This window comes from Thalia democratica, chromosome 1 (genome assembly GCF_965202585.1).
Source record: "Thalia democratica chromosome 1, ktThaDemo2.hap1.1, whole genome shotgun sequence".
Lineage (NCBI taxonomy): Eukaryota > Metazoa > Chordata > Thaliacea > Salpida > Salpidae > Thalia > Thalia democratica.
Window position 1 is genome coordinate 55,352,089 of NC_139165.1, and position 22,798 is coordinate 55,374,886.

The window sequence follows — 22,798 nt, forward strand, 5'->3', positions numbered from 1 at the left end:
ATGAGTTTTTTTTTTCTAGCTTTATTACAGCGAATTAGAAATAACTAGAATTCTAAGAGTATATTCTAAGAGTAGTAATTCTAATAATATAATTTTTTCTAGTTTATTAAAAAATTCATAAACAGTCTGCAAAGAAAAGTACTAGTAAAAAAAAGAAAACAAGGTATTTCAGCAATAGAACACTTTTTAACAAAAACCATTTAGATATTTAATTACGTCGATAAAATATAGCTAACGATTGTTTTTTCAATTCAAAGTATATCACTGATTTTCTTAAACCTGTTAAATTACGTTTAATTATTTTCAAGTCTAAAACTTTGTTATAAAACATTTATAAACTATTGGAAAAGTTAAAAACTGGTATATATTTTTTATATACAATTAAAACTTTAGTCTTAAACTTGTAGCTTTGTCAAAAAAAATAATTGAATTATTATATATTTCTTTTAATCGTACAAAGGCAAAAATGGGCATAGGGGGGAGTTGGGGTAAAAATTTGTTTTTTAACAAAACTAACATTTTTTATCATATGAAAGCTTAAAATATAAAATAAAAGTCAGTTATTATAGAAAAAAAAACTGAGATATAAACGTTTTTGAAAAAAAATTCTGATACAAACGTATGGACCACAATTTTTTCATTGTTATTTTTCTCATAAATTTTAAAATTCAGCACAGAAAATTTTTCACTTACATTTTTTAAGTAAGAAACCTTAAGTTCTCAGGAAACATATCTTGTAAATTATATTACTTTGAAGTTTGGAATTTTAAAAATATATAAAAGAAAAATTTTAAGTTAAAAAAACAAAAATTAATAGTACTTTTTTAATGAAGTTTTATTTTTTCAAATTATAAAACGTTCGTGTATTGAAATGATTTAAGTATTATTAATAGAGTTATTGTAAAAATTAAAAAAAATTGGTTAAAAATTAAGAGAAGTAGATTTTTAGTGAAAAAGTCTTTTTTTGCGTTTTTGGTTTGCGCCTTCCATTAGGAAACTATTGAGCTCGCCAAAAGTTACTTGAGATTTTGTTAAGCGGTTAAAAATTCCTGATAGCTACGGTAACACCCTATAAAATAAGCTGTAAAAAACAATGAGGAAGCCTCCCTTTCCCTATCCCCTTTAATAAAAGTTTAAATAGTTAAGAATTTAAAAAAGTAATATTAAGTTTATAGGATAGTAATATATTTTTTAAGGACTTAACGAACCTATGTTGTTTTATGTAGTGAAACTAAAACTTGATTATTATACACAAAACTGACAAAATCACGAAATTTTTACCTTTCTAAACTTTTACAGTGAAAAGTACAGGAGCTCTATCATCTTCCCTCGATGTAGATTTGAAAAGAGCTTTTAGGAGCAATTTCTGGTCGAGTTCAATAACATCTTTTCCTGAAGATTTCTGCTTCACTCCTATTTCTTCCATCCAGCTGCAGATTATTCGAGTATTTTATAAAGTGTACAGAGAATCTAGTATTTTTTAAAATATCTTGTAAACATCAAAACATAATAAATATTTAAGGTCTTTTTAATATCAGTTTATGTCTGTATTAACTAGTAGTAAAAACAAGCGTAGTCGAAACTTTCTTAATGCTCAATTAAATATTCGATGAGCTAAAAGGAAACGTAGTTAAACAACTTATTTTATTGTTTTTTAATGTGTTGTTTGCTTACAACAGCGTTTCCCAAACTCATCTTTATAAACGCACCCTTGGCAAAAATTATAAAAAAATTCCCTCGTTTATTATACATCGCATCTTTACTAGTTATTTATCCATTTACTTTGTTACCGCTTTACTAATTAACGCCCCAATAGAGTCGATAATTTCAGTTTAGGAAATCCTGGTAAATAACAAAAAAAATTATACCAAATAATCTTACCTGTACCATTTTCCATCTTCTTTTGACTTACCAGGTCTTTTGAGATTTAACTTCATTTGTTGCCCTGTTTATGTTCTTTTTACAAACAATTTTTAATGTTCTAATTAAATATTATGAATATCAAGAACACATTGTATACTTTTTTAAAATTACATTTTAAATGAAACATAAGTAGTAACATCAAGACAATTATATAGTAAATATCAATAAATTTTTTATAAAACAACAGGGTTCATACGAAGTTTTTGTAATTTTAAACTGACATGCCCCAATTTATACTGACAATTTCCCCAACCCTTTTGGTTGGTGCCCAATGGCGCTTATAACCAGATGAAACTAAGTAGCCTATTAGTTTGGTTATAATAACGTTGCCTATCAATAATAAGATTTTTGAGTATCCTTTTAACTTTTAATTTCAAAATACTTTTTTAGATATGACCCTTAGAAAATATCATACGAATTTGAGTTGTTTGACCTTGAATTGTCATGTAACTGCTATCAACAACTTTAGACTTCTACTTTCAGAGTACTGGGCTACAAAAACCAATTGCTTATTTAGAATGAATTTACAATTGAATGACCTATTCAAGTTAAAACACACTGATTCTGAAATATATATTACAAATTGAGAAAGTTTACATCATGTGACTTGAAAAATCCTGAAGTTTGGACAATAAATGCTTTGTTTTTGGTAAAAGTATATCTACAAAACCACAATTCAATAATCTATACATTATTAATTTTTAAGCATTTGAACTATCAAAAACTGTCAATTTGTCAATAATAAAAAAAAAGATTTAGCCTGACGTGTAGGAACCCTGAAAACAGTAAAAAAGTATTTCAACTAAAAAACTGTTAATAGCTATGGCTATTTTTCTTAAGTCTGCTGACCTAGTAAAAAAGATTTTAAAAAGTGGTTGTAACCAATGCATATTTATTCATCACGACAATTCAACTTCTTTCAAGTGCGTACATAGGTCTTATTAATACCTACAAACATTTTTTTTAACCTGCAAAATTTTAAACATTTTTTGAGATATGCCTAAATTAATTTCTTAGTAGTTTTTAAAAATCTCTTTCAATATTTTTAATTCTACTATTATAATCTTACTAATTAGATCTAGATTTAGACGAATTTTTTTTCAAATGTGTAAAATTTTTTAACTTCTGGCCCTTTAAACACGTTTTTAAGAATTTAAATTGTCTGAATTTAAATTGTCATGCAACCTTATTTATCAGGGCAAAGCACGTCGGAAAATCGAAGCAACTATTTTAGTACGCAAACAAGACTAACAGAGTTAAGCTGTTAAAGAGACAGCTTTACGGAGTTTGTAAATATTATTACGTACAATAGAAAAAGCATACAAAAAACTGTGTAAAATTTATGTGTGTGTTAGGTATATTTACTACAAATATTCATTTGTAATTAGCACATGACACAACAATTAATTCGAAATAAGTTTTCTAAAGACTAAATTTTACATTGTTATTTTAAATTTAAGTTAGAAACAATATACAATTTGAAAATATGAACTTAAGTTATGTATAAATAGTTATTTAAATAGTACAAAGATTAAGTCCTAAAACTATAAAAAATATTATAAAAAGTCGTATAACGACAAATCTTAAAACTCTAAAGTGAACGAATTTTCTAAAATGGTATACATAGAGTTTAAGGTAAAATTTACGTCAGGATACTTAGTAGGCTTTTTTACATTAATATCTTAATTTGTATTTAATATTTTTTAAGTGTAAAAACTAACTCTTTGATTATTTTACAATTTTCAACTAATAATTTAAAATATTTTAATATGATATAAAGTAACGTAATATAAAATAGTTTCAAACAAAATAGAGAAGAAAAATCAATTCTAAAATTAAAAAACTTTAAATAAAGTAAAATCAAACAAAATAACAGGTATTTATGTTGTTGTTTAAACCTGATTAAGAACGCTGTTCATTTGTATGTTGATAAATCTATCAAGTAGAATTGAAAAATTATAACACGGTAGGATAAAAAGGATATAAAATACCTAGCTATTATATTTAATTAAACTAAATATATTGTGAAACTTTGTTGTAAAAGTTAAGAAAATGATTACAAATGAAGTGTTATTTGAAGAAGAACCGTCTATTAAATGGACAGAAAATCAACATTCTTTGTCATTTATTAGAATTTTTTTTCATTTTTACTGCAGTAGTAGCTCTTTTCATATTGAATGCCTGACACACTTTTTTCACACTACTTGTGATGCTTTTGATTTTACAAACTTTACTCCATTCCATTTTCGACCTTTACCTTTGAAAACTATTAAGTACTCGTTTGTCACATTACGCGTTAATTATTTTCACATGTAAATGGAAAAATTCAAAAATGGAATGAAGTAAAACTAATATCGAGCTTGCATTTAATAATTCAATATATTTATAGTAAGTATTTTAAATAAAAAAATAATAATTTTTGATTACTGATGACATTTTTTCGCTGTTATTTAGAGTAATTATCAAAGCGAAATAAAATTCATTTAGCAAATAAATTTTACAAATACTCAAGTTATAAATAAAGTTTACAAATAGTGTAAGTATTTGTAAAATTTATTGTGCTTTGATGATTGCTGCAAATAGCAGAGAAACATTTTTCAGCAACATTAGCAGTCAGTCGTTTTTAAATTTAATACAGATATTTATATCTGCAACATTTAAGTTGCATAGAAGAAATTAGTTAATTTTTAAAAACACTACTAGATATACATTTATAGTAGATATATGTTATCATAAATACATAATTTGTTTGCATGTCTTTTTCTAATGTATATTACTCTGTATGGCTGTTCATATTTTATGGACAGTGAAACACCTATAATCAAATAAATTATTTGCTTACAAAAACAGCTGCTTTTATTTATATAAAACATACATACAATTCAATATAAAATAGTAAAGTTTTCATGAATCTGTAATAAAAAATTCTTATGCTGTAATAGAAAATATACATTTTAAATAACTATAAATATTTGTCAGTTGTTATATAAAAAACCTTGAAATTTTAAATTAAAAATTCAACAACTATACATGGACTCCAATCAAGCAGCTCTACATATGTTTCTTTCTTAGGAAAGCATGGAAGCTAAAAAAAGAGGCTCTTCCTACATGATTTACAAAGAATTTAGAAAAGCTTTTTCACAAAATTAAGGAAATACAGTCCTTTATATGTTGGTAATAAATGCCTTCTGCAGATCAGAGTGGCGCTCATTCGCAATAATGGAACAAGAGTGGAGAGACAATGTATGTGCTACTATTTAATTAAGAGTCAGAATGAATGACTCACGAAGTTTCACTCAGAGATAAAGGAAGTTCATAAGGTTGCAATACTCAATATAAACCAATATTGGTATAAAGCTTTTCCGTGGTAGCTATTGAAATCAACCTAGCCACGAACTTCATAGTCTCTGAATAATTTTGGTGGCTTTTTTAATGGTGCCAATACACTGGTTCCAATGGTGAATAATCAATTACGAATCAAGTAGGAGAAGAGCTTTAACAAATTACAAGTCCATTTGAAGACAAGCGTGTTCCTGTTTCGGTTGTTCCAATGAAAGTAACGAGCCAGTTACCGGACGTCGATTGACCATGATGCGGCAGGAAGGATTGGACTTGAAGTAAACGGTAAGAGAAACAAACGATAAGCATTTCTGATTAGCCAGGATGGACTTAGTAAAGACTTTTTTTTCATTTTTTTAAGTATATTAGTTATCATATACTTTCAAACTAAATTCTGATTTAAAGCTTTCAAGTTTAGCTATGTTAAAGACAATTTACTCTAATTTAATGTTAGAAGTGATAATACTTTGTCTATCCTCTCAGAATAAAGAACTTTTTGTGCTTTAAGTGAGCTAGAAAGATGTAAAGTTATGTAGCTCAATGTATCGTATTTCATTATAGATTATTATTTTTACAGATGGTTCATTATCAATAAATAAACTTAACTTAAAAAAGTTATTCTTCAAAACTTTTATAAAATTTATGCATGGCTTTAATTGTTGTAACAAATATATTTCAATTTTAACTTAATGCTCTTTGACATAACTAGTTTCATATTAACGAATGTTTCTAGACTGTTTATTCTTGAGAATAACCTTACACTGTTTTAATTTAATGGGATAAAAATCTAAATGCACAACGTAAAAAATATTGAGCTTTCTATATGTAACAAAAACATTAATCATCCCTCAAAACAAAACCTTTGAAACTATAATACATATATAACATACAACACTTGTGTTGCAACAAACTTACCGTCCAGTTTTCGATTATTGTATTTCCTGATGGCTTCCAACGCGTCATCTTGTCGAACGTAGACAACTTCAGCTATGCCCGTTTCCAACATCTTAGCGCGCTTCACGGGCCCCATGACACTAAATAATTCCTGAAGAGAACAAAATCAATGAGTGATGCGAAACAACTATGTGCATGAAGCAACGAAACTTTCCAAGATAAGATAACTGTTCAAAAGCTAGGGGAATAGGAAGAAATTACTTGGATTTATAATACAGCTTAATTGTGTTCTATATATCAAGACTTTAACTGCGTTTTGAATAGTTTTCTTTTATTCTTCAGACAAACATACTTTTTAGACGTTAAATAGTTTTGCGATCATTTGTACAACTTGCCATAGCAAATTACATAGCTTCATCTGAGACCTTTAATCTTTAAAAACTAAATCTCTTCTAAAGATTTTTCAAAAGCTATTACATAATCAATTTATAAAATATTTATTTAGTATACTTAAAAATAAACTTGATCTGTATTTTATTTAATGACAATCTGTACAATAGTTTATATTAGCTGACTATATTTTTATATTAGCACAAAGCTAAATTGCTTTAAATTAAGATCAGCGTCATAGGTTTCCTCGAAAATCTTCATTTTGTGATTTTTGTCTGTAATCATAGATTGTAATTTATTTTTCAGTAAAAACTATGCTGGAAACCATTTGTACTTCTATTAATTTATCAAATTAAACGTAAGCCTGTACTGTACATGAACGACCTTATCGTTTAATAAATACATGTTTTAAAGAAAGACCGTTTTTAAGGGTTTTGGTAAGCAAGGTTGGTTCCTTTTAACTAAAAATATTTCTAGGCTTTAAATCTACCGATCAGAAATTTAGAAGTTTTTCACAATATTAAAGTAATAAATAGCAAAAACATTTGGTTCTGTATTTGTTGACAGACACAAAAAACCTCAAAGTCCCTTTTCTTTTGTCATCTTTGAAAGACTATTGTTCCGTAGATGAGACAAAATATACAACTTTCAATACAATGCAATAGTCTAGAAGCGGAAAGGTGTCAGGGGTATCACGTTGTGAACCAAACTAATCTTAATTAATAACTTGATAACTCTTTAAGATGCTCCAAATACCAACTTCATTCCAGCTCCTATACCAATCTAAAAAGAGCTCCAACACTAAGGTTAAGTTGGCTCTAGACTATTTATATTCTTCCTTCACTCGATTTAAGACGAAAAACTTACTGCTCTGATCGCTGCTTCTAACAGAATCCAGCATAATGTTTCAAACTGAATCCATGGTTTTAAAATTATGTATTAAGTTCATATTTCACAGCTAGTCACAATATAGTTGCCCTCATTATTTGGATTAAGGCAAAGAGTGGCTTTAAGATTACTGGCTCAGTCAATTTCGGGAGTGATAAGTCAGCTCCATATAAAACTCAAGCCTTCAAAGGGCAAACAAAAATAAGTTGAAGCACATAAAAAACTACAACAGCTGGATGAATATATCACGTACTAGGTTTTTAAAGTTGCAAAATTTTTACAACAATTTAAAAACCTTCGATAATTTAAAAAAAGAAGTTCCTTGTTTTAAATAACCATAAGTGTGTAACTAGAACCGTAAGTCATAGCCTCAATTTATAGGACGTAATTGACTACCAGAATACTTTACTAAAAGTTGGTGCTGAACAAACACTAATTTAGGAATCAACACGACAAACCCTATTCCATAAGTCAAATTATTCACAAATAATAATTATTTTTTGTTGATGTTATCTTTCATATAAATCTACTAAACAAATGCAGTGAGTCTAGCTGCAAATCCAAAACAGTGTAGTCATTTTCTAGTTGATGATTGAAAAAAAATGGAGGTTATGTCATTGTAGATGTAGTGGAAACATTTTAGTCTTTTTTCTACAGTTAATTGCCAACTCCTAATCGGAGCTAAAGACAAAAGTTCAGAAAAAATCAATTGGTTCAAACACCCAACAAATGTTGAAAAATAACAATGGTAAGTAGTACCAGGTCATTTGCTTGGGGGAAAGTAGTCATGGGCAAGCAAATAATTAAGAAAGTTGTATTGCGAGGAAGAAACAGTTGTAAACAATCAAGGTCGGTAAAATCATAGGTATGACCATTGGAACTTTCCGCAACAAAACAAAACAAAATTAAGCATTCGCATGCTTTAGTGAAACACCGACAGCTTAAGATCTGAAGTTACATAACATTAACTAGACTTATATGCTAAAAATCCGCAAATTTTAAGTCTTAAATTCTAGAGACCACACCTCAGATGCAAGAATCAACCTATTTTTTTTTTTTTTCAAATGAACATACCCCAAACTTTCCTGAAGTCGTAAATAAAATTTAGCAGAGAGTTTAAATTACTTTTAGAATAAAGAATAAAACTTCTAGTTGAAAATTTTAATGATAGTGATCACGGTCTGTCTCCAGACTTTTAAAAACTTTTTGTGATCAAGATCTCTTTTAATACAATCAAAACGGTCTTCAACAAAAGTAGATATACAGTTGATCTAGGAAGCGAGTATGAATCTGAGCCGATGAGTCCCTAATAAAACCAAGAACAACATTATCTGTAACAGAGTTTGCAGATGCTTGGAGCTAAAAAAATCATTTGATAGTTATTGTCGAGTAATGGACTGCTTAGTACTTTAGTGTCAATACTGATAAGAGCGGCTCTTTAGCTACTACACTTTATACTAGATTTACTTTTAAAACTAGAGTTTTTTGTTAAACAGTTTAAGTCGTAGAAAATTTCTGTAATATTGATATTAATTTAATTTACTAATTGGTTTATTCAGTGAAGATATTAATACTTCTGATACTTTATATGTTTGAGTTTGCTTAATTTTGTTTATATAATTGCTTGTACTTTATTTTAAAAATTAAAATAAGTTGTATGGCTCTTTAGTGCTCTTTTGTATGGGCAAAAGAAACCTAAATAAAATATTTAGAACAACACAATTCATTAGTATTAGGATTTATTTTTAGAGTATTTTTGACACAGTCTCGTCTATAAAACACTTAGACAATTAATAAATAATATAAATAAAGTATAGTCCAATAAAAAAAGCTATAAAAATGACTTAACAATGGTACAAATTTAGCTCATACAAACTGAATTTCAACTTGAAACGAACTAACAAATCAATTAATTAATGTTAATTATTAAAATCATTTAAATTACACTTAGCTCTAGTTAATTTAAAAACAAAATACAACTTGTAAAAATAAAAATAATACAACTATTAAAACATTTTGAAAATTTGTTTGGTTTTTCTAAACTAGGGTTGCCATAAATCAAGTCTATGTCAACTAAACCTGTTTAACCTTAAGTCAGTCAGAGGTTTTATGTAAAACATTAAAGTTATTTTTCTTCTGAGTGAATTTACTTTAAAATCTTTAATTAAGCTTTTGTTTATAGTACAATTAAATATGTTTTTAAATTCTATACATTATTCAAATAATAATTGTAAGTATGCAAAAAATATCGCAAACATAACTTATTTTAATGCTAACATGTTTTTTATTCAAACCTTAGTTTTTTTAATTTGCAATATCGATATTTAATCTCATTTAATAGCATTACGTTTTGGACAATTAATTTTATTCAAACAACTTTTTTAATACGTTTAAAATCTCTTCTTACTAAGGATCATTACCTGTAGCTTATATCAACGTGTGTCATATTAGTTCAATAACAAATTTATCCATAAATCATTAAAAAATAAATTTATAAAAACGTCTAGTAGAGAAAGCCTTAAGCGACATAATTAACCAATACACTGAATTTTAGGAAGAGAAACTGTACAAAATCAATGCTAAGCATTTTGGTAAGTAAATATAAAAATTATAAATAAAACTAGCTTAAGTTTTGAAAAAAATTCTTAAACCTAGTTAAAATTCTTAGAGTTACCTTCCAGCTAAAACTACAAATAAAAAAACAACACCTGTATATCCTCTTCAGTGACAGATGAACACAAATTAGATATAACTATCTTTGTGCCCTCAAAAGGACTCGCAAAATCTTCGATGGGTCGTCGTAAGTCTCTATCCTGAATTACACTACTTCATTAATACTTTATCTATTAAACAAATATTAGTTATAGTAGCTGTTTTTTATGTAAAGATTAAAATAATTAAGCACAGTAACCTGCCGCTTGAATTCGCACTTTGAACGTAGCCCAAAAGTACGATTTAGGCAAAATTATGTTCATAATTACATTTAACCAGAATCTCCGCGGTCAATTATGATATGGTTTTTAATCTAACTTAAACTTAAGTATAAGCTATATAATTTTTGCTTTTTTTTTGCATTATTATTACTTCCAATCTTTAAAGTCACATAAAAATGTTTAAGTAATTTTTTTTTTATCTATATAAAAATAAGTTAAGTAGAATATTGAAAAATAAAATATATTATAAATTAAGAACATGTTTTGTATGACAATTACATTTTTGGTGACCATTTTTTATTTTTGTTTATATACAACTTAAATAGTTAGAGTTAGTAGAAAATAATATAGTTTAACTTTTTTTCTGAGGAAAGTAGTTTTAAGTGTGTAAGTTTTTTAAAAAATAATTATAACACTAACTTTTTGGTTCAAAAGTGTGAGCTAAGCAGACTAAATGTAAATACTTGCTAGATAAATATCAAAAACATATATATTTAGAAAAACAGCTTAATGGTTTTTACAGGGTTGCCAAAGGTTTTTGGTAAATTTTTTACAGTTTTTTAAAAACAAGTTTTTTGGTCTATTTTTAGTATAAAATTTAATTCAAGGCTAAAAAAAAATTTATAGTATAACAACATTGAAAAGATACTTTAAAGCTACTTTAAAAATTAAAAAAAGAAAAAACTTTTTGATGATGACAATGAGAAAAAAAAAATTATTATCTTTATGATATATTTTTCGTATCTAGCCGAATTTTGTTTCTTTTCATGTAAAAAAAAGTTTAAAATTCCAGGTTTTTCCTAGTTTAGAGTGATTTTTTTCGGAAATTCCAGATTTTTTTTTTGGATTTTTTTTGCCTATATTGTAAAATTCTTGGATTTCAGGTTTTTGGTAACCCTGTTTTTAAAACAGTTTTTTTTTAATATAAATTTTTTTCAAAAGATTTTGTTTTTTTTTTCGCTAACACATTTTTACACTCTACATACTAATTTATAATGAATTATTTTAAGGTAGTCTCTATTTTTTATACTAAAAATTGGACAACTTTGTATAATTTGACCTACATAAAATAAAAGTTGTTTTTGTTTTTAAAGAGTTGAGACAGCTTTGCTTTATGGGTTTTTTTAACCAATTTTGTTGTTTCTAATTACTAATGTAAAAAAACAGTTGTAAAAATTTAACATTTAAAAATATATAATACTTAGCTCTTGCTGCTAATCAAACACTTTACAAAAATGTTACAAAAACTTAAGTTTATAGTGAAAAAATTTACCATTTATTTCATTAAAATGACCTAAATTAAGCATTTTAAAATGAATCAACTTGTGAATAATTTCTAAGTATACTGACCTAATAACAGCCATAATAATAGTCTAAATCAAAAATTTATATCATCACTGTAACCTTTCTAGAACTACAAAGTTACTATTTAGTTGATAAGTTATTTTATAAATGAATGTATTATTTTTAAAATTAAAATGAAAAATAGTTTTATTGGATTACAGAACATATATTAGATTAAATTTATAATAAGCTTTCAAAGTACAAAGTTGTAAAAAACTTTGAATTTAGTGAAAAATATCCAAAAAAATATAAAAAGTTGGTTTACTGTTAAATTTGTTTTTCATCTTACTAAAAACTTGAAAATATTTAACGATTTTAAACATATATAATCTTGATTTAAAATACACAAATACACTGCTTAAACATATGAGATAAATATTTTAACAAAACATTACAACAATAATTTAAAAACAAAACAATGAAAAACTCAATAACCTTTGTTGAACTTGTAGTATTTGTTTGTCTCATGTCTATATCCTACAAATTTATACTTTTTATGAAAAACAGAACTTCTTTATAGTTTAATATATATTTAATTTTCTTAGTGCCAAAATGAAGCTCGTGGAACTAAGTTTAGAACCTAATGATTTTTTTTTTGCACTAAAAAATTTAATGAGCTTTATCTGCGAAACCAAATGCTTGTTTAAAATATTTAATTTATGAGTTTCAGCAGATTATATTTTATATAAATGTCTATATCAAAAATTAAAATAAAAACTTATAACCTTGCTTAACAGGTTATGATTGCTTCTCCTACCAACAGCTGGTGGTGGTGAATATTTTGTACTTTGAATTAATGCACGCTTGTTTTCATATGGAGCTGCCTAATTTTTTTAGTCAGTATTAAAAAAGTTATTTAAGTTGTGAGAACTCTTTCTTTATAATCGAAATCCAGAAATATTAACTAAATTTTTACTATGTATTGTATAAACAAAACTTTATATATATATATATATATATATATATACACATTTCAAAAAAGTATACTTAAAACATTTTTATTAATAATTATAAAATATAAATAAGTAATATTTTTGTTACTCAACATGATCGAATCTTAAAAATATTTTTTTTTTGTATAAAAACAGTTTTTATTAAAAGAACTAAGAGTAATCTGTTTAAAAAACACCTATTTTGCAAAACTTTTATATTCAAAAATCTAAACTTTTTATAAATTAAAATTAAATTTTTAATTGTATAATAACAAAAAACCCTGTTTGATTTCCGATTCTGCTTCATTTTAGTTGTAAAACTTTCATCATCCGAAGAAGTGGGTCTCTTTCTATTCAAGTCATTTCTGTTATCATTTCTTATGTTTATCTTCATCGCATAATCTTCCATTTCCACTTTACTCTTCATCTTTCTCTGTTAGAGTTTAAATGAGTTCTTTCTTCTTTGACAATTGTTTGGTTTAAGTTTTACATATCTAACTTAGTATCAATGCATAGTTTCTTATATATTTAGTACTTTACATAGTTTCTTTAGTTATACTCAATTTTTCTCAATTAATAGAACTAAAAAAATTTAAGTACATACAACATAATGGCATCATATGATGTTATTTATAAAATTACAAGTCAAAAAAAAATAGCATAAGGAAAAATAAAACTTTTTGATTACATTTATTTAAAGTTTTTAGTAACAATAAATAAAACAAATAAAAAAAATTTAAACCTATTATAAGAATTACCATTATTCAAATAAATTAATAACAAAAAAACTAAATTGTATTTATGAGCATGGGTAAAACAGGGTTGCCTTAGGTTAGGAGAGTTTTTATTTTTAGGTTTTCTGAATTTCTTCTATGTTTTTGAATGAAGAAGTTTTTTTGTCCATTTTTAGTACAAAATTTAATTTTAGGTAAAAAATATTCTTAAATTATAAGAAAATAATGAACGAATACTGTATTGCTACTTTAAGTGCAAAAATACTTTCAACAGATACAAAAAAATTTGTTGTGTATGATAGATTTACTTATATATTCAAACTTTCATTATTTTACATGTAAAATTTTTTACAGTTCAGGTTTTTCCGAGTTTTCTGGCAACCCTGGTAAAACAACAACAAAAAAATAATAAAAGCTTGCTAAAGAATTAAGTGTCTGAATAGTTGTAGTCATTCATTATTCAATTTAAAGTTATACAATAAAAAATTAACCTCTCCATTTGAAGATACTTTAACAAATGTATATTGGTCTTTTTTATAACCACCATCTGATAAACTTAAACTTTTTTCTTTACCAATAGCCAAAGGTCTTTTGCTCATTCCTCTCTTATTTCTACTACTTTCTGTTGCAAAAGTCTTTCTTATAGTACTTTTTGGTGCTGGTCTCTGATAATTTGTTCCTCTCTAGTCAATTTAATAACTAATAAATTTAAACTAGCATGCATAAATTTAAAATGCAAAATCACGCAAATCTCAATTTTCTTTTTTGCTATACTAAGGTTACCAACTTGCTTTTTTTAAATTAATTTAAAAACTTTAAATAATTATTCAATATACCTTTTCTTGTTTTTTTTTTTTAATCCAAGTTACAACAATTAAAGCTAGCTTAAAGTTTTAGCCACCGATAAAAGGTATTGTTGAGCTCTTTTACATGCTTTTTGTAGATTTTTACATTTATCAGTATTGACTCATGAGGTTTTGCTGTTCATACTTATGAACTTAACTATAGTACCTCAATAAAGTATTAATGTACAGAGACAGTTGTTTTGATTTTTCAATGGGCTCTGACTGTTTTGACCTCTAGGATTTAACACCTTTTCTTGTTATGTCTTATTAAAAATAAACAGATTACTTAGTAAGAATAAGCTTGTATTGTATTTGCATTTCAAAACGAAAAAAAGTACTGTATGTAAAAGACTAAAATAATGAATTGTTAGTACTAAACAATATACTATAATAACATTTTTTTGTTACTAACAATTTGTACTATTTGATACTATATAATTTAAATATAAATACATTTATACTTCATGTTTTTAATAGTAAATAATTATACATATTGCAATACTAACTTTTTTTTGTATGTTAGCCCCTTAATACAATTGTGTGATATATTATCAAAATATTGCCAAAAACATATTATGACCACCTATTGAAATGGAAAAAGAAAACTTAAAAATTGTATAAGCAAGTTAAAGCTAAATGGAATTTATTTACATATTCTACATACCTGCACGTCAGTAAGAAAAAACATAAGAAAAGAGTTCCATAACATTCAAAATTACACATTTTGGAAAATCAGAAAACTTTAAAAGTAAATCAACAAAAGCAGAAAAACTTAATCTGAAAATTTCTGCCTATCTAAAAAGTTTTATAACAAAACAACAACTAAAAACTCATTACTAAAACCAAACAAAATTTTATGGGTCCTGCTACAGTTGCAGAAATAAATTGATATCTCTTCTAAGAAGGAAAATAAAGATGCGGAATGTATTATAAAGTAACTACTGTCTTTAAAACAAAACAAATGTAGTTTATGCACTAGCAAAGCTCAAAAAATATTATTAGAATTTAAAAATAATAAAAATTATATCCATGATACAACATATGATATAACATATGTACAATGTACAACGTACGTACATTCTACAGAATTTTTAAAACTTTCCCACAAAAAAGAAAACAAAAATGAGCACTAAGAAAAAAAAATCGTACAAGTTTTGCTTTAAAAAAATACTTTAATTCAACAATAAGATGACATCTGCATGAGGTAAAGGTCAGTATAATAATTGACTTGAGTAAATTTAAAACTAAAACTTATTTGAAAACTGGAAATAATCAAAATAATAAAGTATTAAACTATTAAATAATTAATTAATTTTAACTGCTTAAAAATTTATAAAGAAAAATTTGCCCCATTTACTTGTTTGAATTTTTTGTGTATTTTATTATGCTTTTATCGTTTTTATACATAAACCAGCTTATTTTTGATATTGATAAGAGTTTTTATAATATTTTGATACAGTATAAGCTTAATCTAACAACATATTTTAGTGATTTAAAAAAAACTGGCGCAAAGTAATTAGAAAAATAAAGATTACAAAAGTAGTAAATAACACAAAACTCAACTATTATCTTAAAAAATTTGTAAATACAGTGCATTCTTATTTCAGCTGAAAAGTAGATTTAATAAATTCAGCTTAAGTCAATGTTTTCACTATAAAATTTAAAACGAATAAAATTTAAATCGTTTAAAGTGTGATTTGTTTTTGTTAAATTGGTTTTGAATTTCATCAACTTTTTTTTGTTTACTTTTTGTCTGGTTTTAATTATTTTGTTTGTTGAAAAAAATGAAAACAAATTACACAAACAGAAAATTTAGTGATCATGTCGTCATATGCATTTCATAATATAAAATAGGCTTATTATAAAAAACAATAGTTTGTTTTATCAGGCCGAATGTTAACCTTACCATAATTAAAAAAAAAGCTTGCCCAAAATGGTCGGATTTGCAAGGATGCACTGAAATAATTTTAAGTAAGTTATACAAATACCATCAATCAAGTACTACTATTGTTTAATGAACTAGAAATGATCAATATTAAGCCCACCAAAACCTGTTAATTTTAACAAAAATTGCAACTTTTTAATGTAATGGAACATTTAAATGTTTCTTGATTCATAAAAATTTTAAGATAAAACAGAGGCTCCACACCAGGGGTTAGCAAACTTAGGCCAGTGGACAAAATTTAGTCAGCTAAGCAAAAATGTTTGGCAAGCAACATGCTTTTTAGCTAAAAAACAAATAATCAAGTTGAAGGAAGTTTAAACTTTTTTATAAAAAAATTAATTGTTTTTTTTCTTTGCTTGGGAGTAAACTGTGCACTGTTTTATGTTAATTCAATTACAAAAATTATTTTATTTCTATATTTTTTAAGCAAAACAATGTTTTTTTTATTTAGTTTTACCCACAAAAAACTTTTTTCAGTAAACCTGTCCTATTCCTTTTTAAAAACTGTTAACCCCTGCTTTTATCTGGTGTTCACAAAACAAACAATATTTAAAATTCAATACTAGAACATACAAAAACTTTAGAAAAAATATTAACTTAAATGAGTGTAAAAGCAAGACCAATTTATGCTTCAAGGATGTTATGAAAAAACTAAAAACATATAATGAAATTCTAAATTACCTGATTTCTATTCACAGAAACAGCTAGGGATTGAATCCTTGATCTAGCATCAAAAGTACTTTTTTTGGTTCTAAGTTCTTCGTGTCTGTTTTAAAACTGGTTATAACAAATCTAATATACAACTATAAATATTACTAACAATTAACTAAAATTGACTGACAATATTCCTATAATGACTATGACTATATAAGACTACATAATTACCTTTTGCTAATACAACTAATTCAAATGAAAATCTTATTTCTTTTACAAATAAAAGCATAGGGGTTTTAGAACTTTTTTTACAAAGATTTACATTGGGCCATATATAAAATGCTTAAGTATAATATAAAATTCTGTTTTTAAAGAATATATAACTTAAAATCGATGCTTAAGATATAGTCAGTTTTGTAAAAAGTTTCCAATGCAAATGTACGAGTTTAAATTTTTTCATTTACATTTTTTTTCTTCACTTTAAATTTTTCTTTTTCTTTTTTTTAACAGTTGACATCAAAATTTCAGAAAATATTACTTAAATAGTTTATCACTTTTCAAACATTTTAAATGAAAAAATATTGAAAAACTAAAATTTTGATAAAAAAGAGTAATTTCAAAACTTTTTAATTTCAAAATTTCAAAAATCCTACATGCAAAGGATTTAATATTAGTAATAGAGTTACTGTGAAAATTATAAAAGTATTATTAAAAATAAAGGATAAACTAGATTTTTGGTTTAGTTTTCTATATTTATTATAAATATAATTTACCCCCTCATGCAAATTTTTCTTTTTGCAAAAGTATATTCGTGCAATTTTGTCTTTGTGCAATTGTGTCCCGCATAATATATGTATTTCTTTCTATAGGCAGATGCTTAAACATTTTTTTTAAGTGGTCGAACTCTACAAAATCAAAAAAGTCATAAAATAATGACTCTTGACTTTGGTTTTTCAGTAATTTTCCATCCACACACAAAACCAACAAAAATTTTAACAAAAATAATATCTTTTAACTTCATATATATACTACATTCTGAAGTCATATAGTGATAAAACTTAATCACTGTTAAAACAAAACTGTTAAAAAAGTTAAATTAAAAATATTCCAGGTTTTTTCATGACTATTGAACAAAACTTCATTTTTAAAAACTTTTAAACTCTAGGATTTTTTTTTCTAAATTGTCAAATTCTAAGTTTTTCCAGGTTTTATGGCAAATTGATTTTGTGTACACCATGTTGTGTTCATCTTATTTTGTGATTGTTTGGTTTATACATAACTGTATTTACTATTAGTATTATTTTGATTTTATTAAAAAATATTTTTGAATTCATTATTGTTAAAATGTTAGTTATTATCACTAAACTGGATTGAATTTAAAAATACTTCATGTTTTTATTACTAGATGAGGTAAGGATTTTCTTAAACTTTAAGTTTTATATTAGCATTTATTGGCCAAATTACAGTTTACTTTTTTTTTATTACTATTGTTATAGAACTTGATGTTCAACAGCTGATTAGAAGTTCATTAGTGACCATAATCACTTGATTGAATTGTTGATGTTTTTATTTTTGTTGCAGTGTTGGCAGATACTTGCTTGGAGCTTTGTGATTTTTCCACACTTAGTGGTCTTTTTTGTTGAAATTTTAACCTTGTGAATGTATGCAAAAAAAAGTGTCTTCAGTTTTTTTTGTTAAATAGATAACCTTTATTTTTGGTTAGTTAAATGTAAATTTTCAAAGGGGTAAGTAGAATTATACATATGTATCTTATTTGACATTCAAAAATGTTTATTGTTGTATATGGAAGAGTGAGACTAATATTTTTCTACCTTAAGAAAACCTAGTTAGACCCTTTATATCTCAAACATTACTTTTAATTTTGTTAAATGATAAAATTATTCTAAAAACTGAGATTAAAAAATTTATACAAATAAGAACAAGTTGTAAAAAAATATGGATCCCTTCAGCACTTACCCACTTATGTTTCAGAAGTAACTTAAATACAATTATTAAAACAAATAACGTAATTAAACAACTCACTTAACAGAAGAAATTAAACTACGAGCATCTTTGATCCCAAGTTTGCTATTACTTGACCTTTTTCCATTAAAATTGTTAATTGAAGCTTGTTTTCTATTTAAAATGCTTCTTGCATCTATTGTTCCTTTCATTTTTCTTCTAGAATTCATTTTTAGCACTAAAATTAATTCCACTATTGATAATTTATAACTGAAAGTTATTTTGCAAGTAATATTAATTTTATATATGAAAGTTTTTACCTTTATGAATAACTTTTTTGGTTATGCTTAGCTTTAGGTGAGCACGCTTTGGATCAATATTCAGGAATTTTACTACAGCTTTATTTTCAACTTTATTTTGAAATTTATTCATATTATTTATTTATATTACTGAATGTAATTTTAGCTGGCACCTTAAGTGACTTTTCAATGTATATAACAGTGTCATTTCAACAATTCAACTTTTAAACTTTTTTGTATTCTTTTTTTAGTATTATGGTTTATGTATGTTACATATGGTGTGAACTTAGTATAAAAATTAACTTGTTTTGTAAGGCTTTATTTAATTCTAACAATAGTGTCATTTCAAATTATATTTTACATTATTAGACAAATTAAAAATATATTTTTATAATAAAACAAGTTAATTTTTATACTAAGTTCACACTAATATGTAATATATATATAAACCACAATAGTATAAGAATACAGAAAAGTTTTAAATTTGCATTGTTAAAATGACAATGTTATATACAGTTGAAGAGTCACCTAAGGTGCCAGCTAAATTTACATTCAGTAATATAAAAACTGCTTAAAAAATTACTTATGCTTTGCCCTGCTTATGTACTTATTTTCAAAATAAAATTTAAAATCATTTAAGTGAAGCAGAAAAATTCCTGTTTATTTAACCAAAGCGTGCTCACCTAAAGTTAAGCATAACCACTTTTTTTTATCCTCAATTTATTTAAATATTTTATAGTTGTAGTATTTAAAAAATTGTCCATTGTCCTGGACATGAATTTAAACTGTTTCCTGGTGTATGACTCAATAACCGAAAGGTGTTTTCGTACACCAGTTCATAGGACCAAATAATTGAGCACTTTTTTTTCGTCCAATAAGCAATTTAATATTTTCGTTAAAAATAAGTTAAGTAACACAGACAAATAAATTACCCAGAATTCTGTTTTACAAACAAATTGAGGCACTTAGTATTCAACAATATTCATGTGAGCTTTATCTGTTTTTCATTTGATATTCATTATTTATTTACTACGAGGTCTAAAAATATACGAGCGTGAACTTAGCTTGACAGCGTTTTCTAGGAATTTTATAAAAATGTCTTTTTAGGAATTTTATTCTAATAAATATGTTTGAAAAAATAAATTAAAACTGAAATTATTATTTTCGGAGAAAAGCTTGTAAAAATAAACAATAGAAAAAAAACTAAACATTTTTAAGGGGGCCCCACCCCACTCTAAAAGTCAAACCCTAGTCCAAATGTTTTTTTTTTTATTAAAGACAAAGGACCGTTCTCTAGAATAAAAAAAAAATTAATTAGCTACTAAGATAAGGAAAATAATTGGGTCTAAAGTTTGGCCATTTTTATAAAATTCCTAAAAAACGCTATCAAGCTAAGTTCACGCTCGTTAAATATATACATTGTAAAATACATTCATTTATATATATATATATGCATAATTATCCTCAACTTGTCGAGCACTATCGACCAGAACTTTTTACAAAATCTTTAATATATATATGTATACATAAAATTAAAATGCACAAAATAAACTTTTGCTTGGGACAGATGTTTCTGCGTTTAATACGCGTCTTCAGCCAAGTTTTATTCAATGAAAAATAAGTTAAATAAGTTAATGAAATATTTAAAGCAAACTTGTAAGTACAGCAATAAAATTATACAAAATTAGGTATTATGTAGTAATAGATAGTTAATTTTAGCAAAATTATTAACATAGTTTTTAGATAAATTGTTTACGATAATGTATGCAGCCAGTTTGTAATTCGTCTCTTTTGTTTAGAGATTCTGATTTATTAACTTTTAAAATTTCGATTTTTCCGCATAACACAATTTACATCTGTTTTTTAAACTATATTTATTTTTCGTTCTTGTTAATATTTCCCACTGAATTTTAAAATTAACTTCGTTATTTTTTAGTTTCCGAATGTACTGCGATAAAGTTGCCGTGTTTTTATGTTTTTCGTGTTTGAAGCTGTACTTGTGCTTTGTGTAGCGATTCTTGAAAGATAGTCTAGTCGAGCCAACATAAAACTTGATCTGGTTTTCAGTTATGACTGTAGCTTTATATATAATATTTTCCATTAAGTAACTTCCATTTACCGGGCATTCTTGTTTTTTGCAGTCACACATTTGCCTCTCTTTGTCCTGCGTGTTTAACATCTTTCGATTGTGTGCCATTATAAGTTGTTTTATGTTTGGCATGCAGGAGTAGGACACTTTTAGTGTCTTCCTGTTAAAAACTTTACAATATGGATGGTTTTCAGTAAAGTTGTTGTCCACAATCTCTAGTAAGCGCTTCCCAACCCGTGTTGCCACACTTTTGCAGAATGGAGCGTTGAAATAAAGAATATTTATTCTACTTCTTCTCTTGTTCTTACCCTTTTCGCTTTTGTGGCTATAGGCTAACTCGTGATCGTACCCACTTTCTCTTATAGCTTCCTGGTGTTGTTGCGTTGTTTCCTTAAAAATGATTTGACTGCTAGAAATCTTCTGGAGGCGGTTATTCACTGCCACCGGTAATTTATTGAAATGTACGATTTTAAAAATACCGGAACATATGTTTCATAATAACAAAAAAATTGTCTTTAATCTTCAGCCAGCTCAAATTTAAAATAAAAAGCACTTTAGTAAACAAAGATGCAAAAGTTTACAAAAAACAAAAACAATATGACGTAAGAATTGAACATTGTACATTACAAACATTCAGTAAAAAAATCGATCTACCATCTAACTAATCAAACAACCAAAATTAACAAAAACAACAATTAAGTGACTATAAAATACTTCATAATTTATTGTATTTTAAGAGGAGCTTTTTCATATGTCGACAAGACGATATAAGTTCACTCCTCTTATTTAAACAACCTTTCTTTTTTAACGCATACCTAACGGCTGTTGATTCTTTTAAGCACAGCCTACAAACAGGGTTGTTACCATCTGCTACTGGCTGTGCTCTTTTTATCATCTCCCAAATTAATTTAAAACCAATATTTTTGCGCTTAAGGCCGCAAACATACTTCGAAAGCTCATGTTATTCATGTATGGCGAATTTGGAGAGATTAATTAAGTCACATAATCAAAGGATTTTAAACAAAAGTAATTTAATCAAAATCAGTATAATTGCGCTAGTGGCCGTAAATATAATTTGAAGGGGTGCAAATGCCGGTCAGAGAACATTATTTACAAGGCAACATTATTTACGAGCAACAGTTAACTCTGACCTTGTAAAGAAGTTCAACATCGGCTTATGCTCCACTCAATTCAGATTTCGGTATGCTAACCATAAAAAATCCTTTAAAGGTGGTGTATACAAAAATGAAACTGAGCTTTCAAAGTATGTTTGCGGCCTTAAGCGCAAAAATATTGATTTTAAATTAATTTGGGAGATGATAAAAAGAGCACAGCCAGTAGCAGATGGTAACAATCCTGTTTGTAGGCTGTGCTTAAAAGAATCAACAGCCGTTAGGTATGCGTTAAAAAAGAAAGGTTGTTTAAATAAGAGGAGTGAACTCATATCGTCTTGTCGACATATGAAAATGCTCCTCTTAAAATACAATAAATTTTGAAGTATTTTATAGTCACTTAACTGTTGTTTTTGTTAATTTTGGTTGTTTGATTAGTTAGATGGTAGATCGATTTTTTTACTGAATATTTGTAATGTACAATGTTCAATTCTTACGTCATATTGTTTTTGTTT

At 26.1% G+C, this 22,798-nt stretch overlaps 1 protein-coding gene across 2 annotated transcripts; it reads right to left on the bottom strand.

The window, feature by feature from the left end:
• Positions 1–20: 20 nt before the first annotated feature.
• LOC145846314 (uncharacterized) lies at positions 21–20,077 on the bottom strand. 2 transcript variants are annotated; one of them, XM_082953184.1, is made up of 12 exons: positions 20,015–20,077; positions 18,865–19,021; positions 16,849–16,933; positions 13,869–14,060; positions 12,924–13,076; positions 12,437–12,535; positions 12,147–12,188; positions 10,143–10,247; positions 6,178–6,307; positions 1,882–1,945; positions 1,282–1,430; positions 21–279 (listed from the first exon to the last, which is right to left on the bottom strand). In XM_082953184.1, exons 2-11 carry the CDS (start codon positions 19,011–19,013, stop codon positions 1,286–1,288), a joined length of 1,164 nt encoding a protein of 387 aa, XP_082809310.1. In that variant the 5' UTR covers positions 19,014–19,021; positions 20,015–20,077; the 3' UTR covers positions 21–279; positions 1,282–1,285. The 2 variants fall into 2 exon arrangements, with proteins under 2 accessions (XP_082809310.1, XP_082809348.1); XM_082953222.1 differs by lacking the exon at positions 20,015–20,077 and having other exon boundaries at positions 13,869–14,042; positions 18,865–19,046.
• Between the last annotated feature and the right edge of the window lie 2,721 nt (positions 20,078–22,798).

Bases quoted from the DNA above. Each gene is read 5' to 3' on its own strand.
- LOC145846314 (XM_082953184.1), bottom strand. From the start codon at position 19,013: ATGAATTCTAGAAGAAAAATGAAAGGAACAATAGATGCAAGAAGCATT. The intron at 14,061-16,848 runs GTAATTTAGAAT...TAAATTGACTAG, and splicing joins TTTCTGTGAATAGAAATCAG to AGAGGAACAAATTATCAGAG. The intron at 6,308-10,142 runs GTGTTGTTTTTT...TGTTCTCTTCAG, and splicing joins TCACTGAAGAGGATATACAG to GAATTATTTAGTGTCATGGG.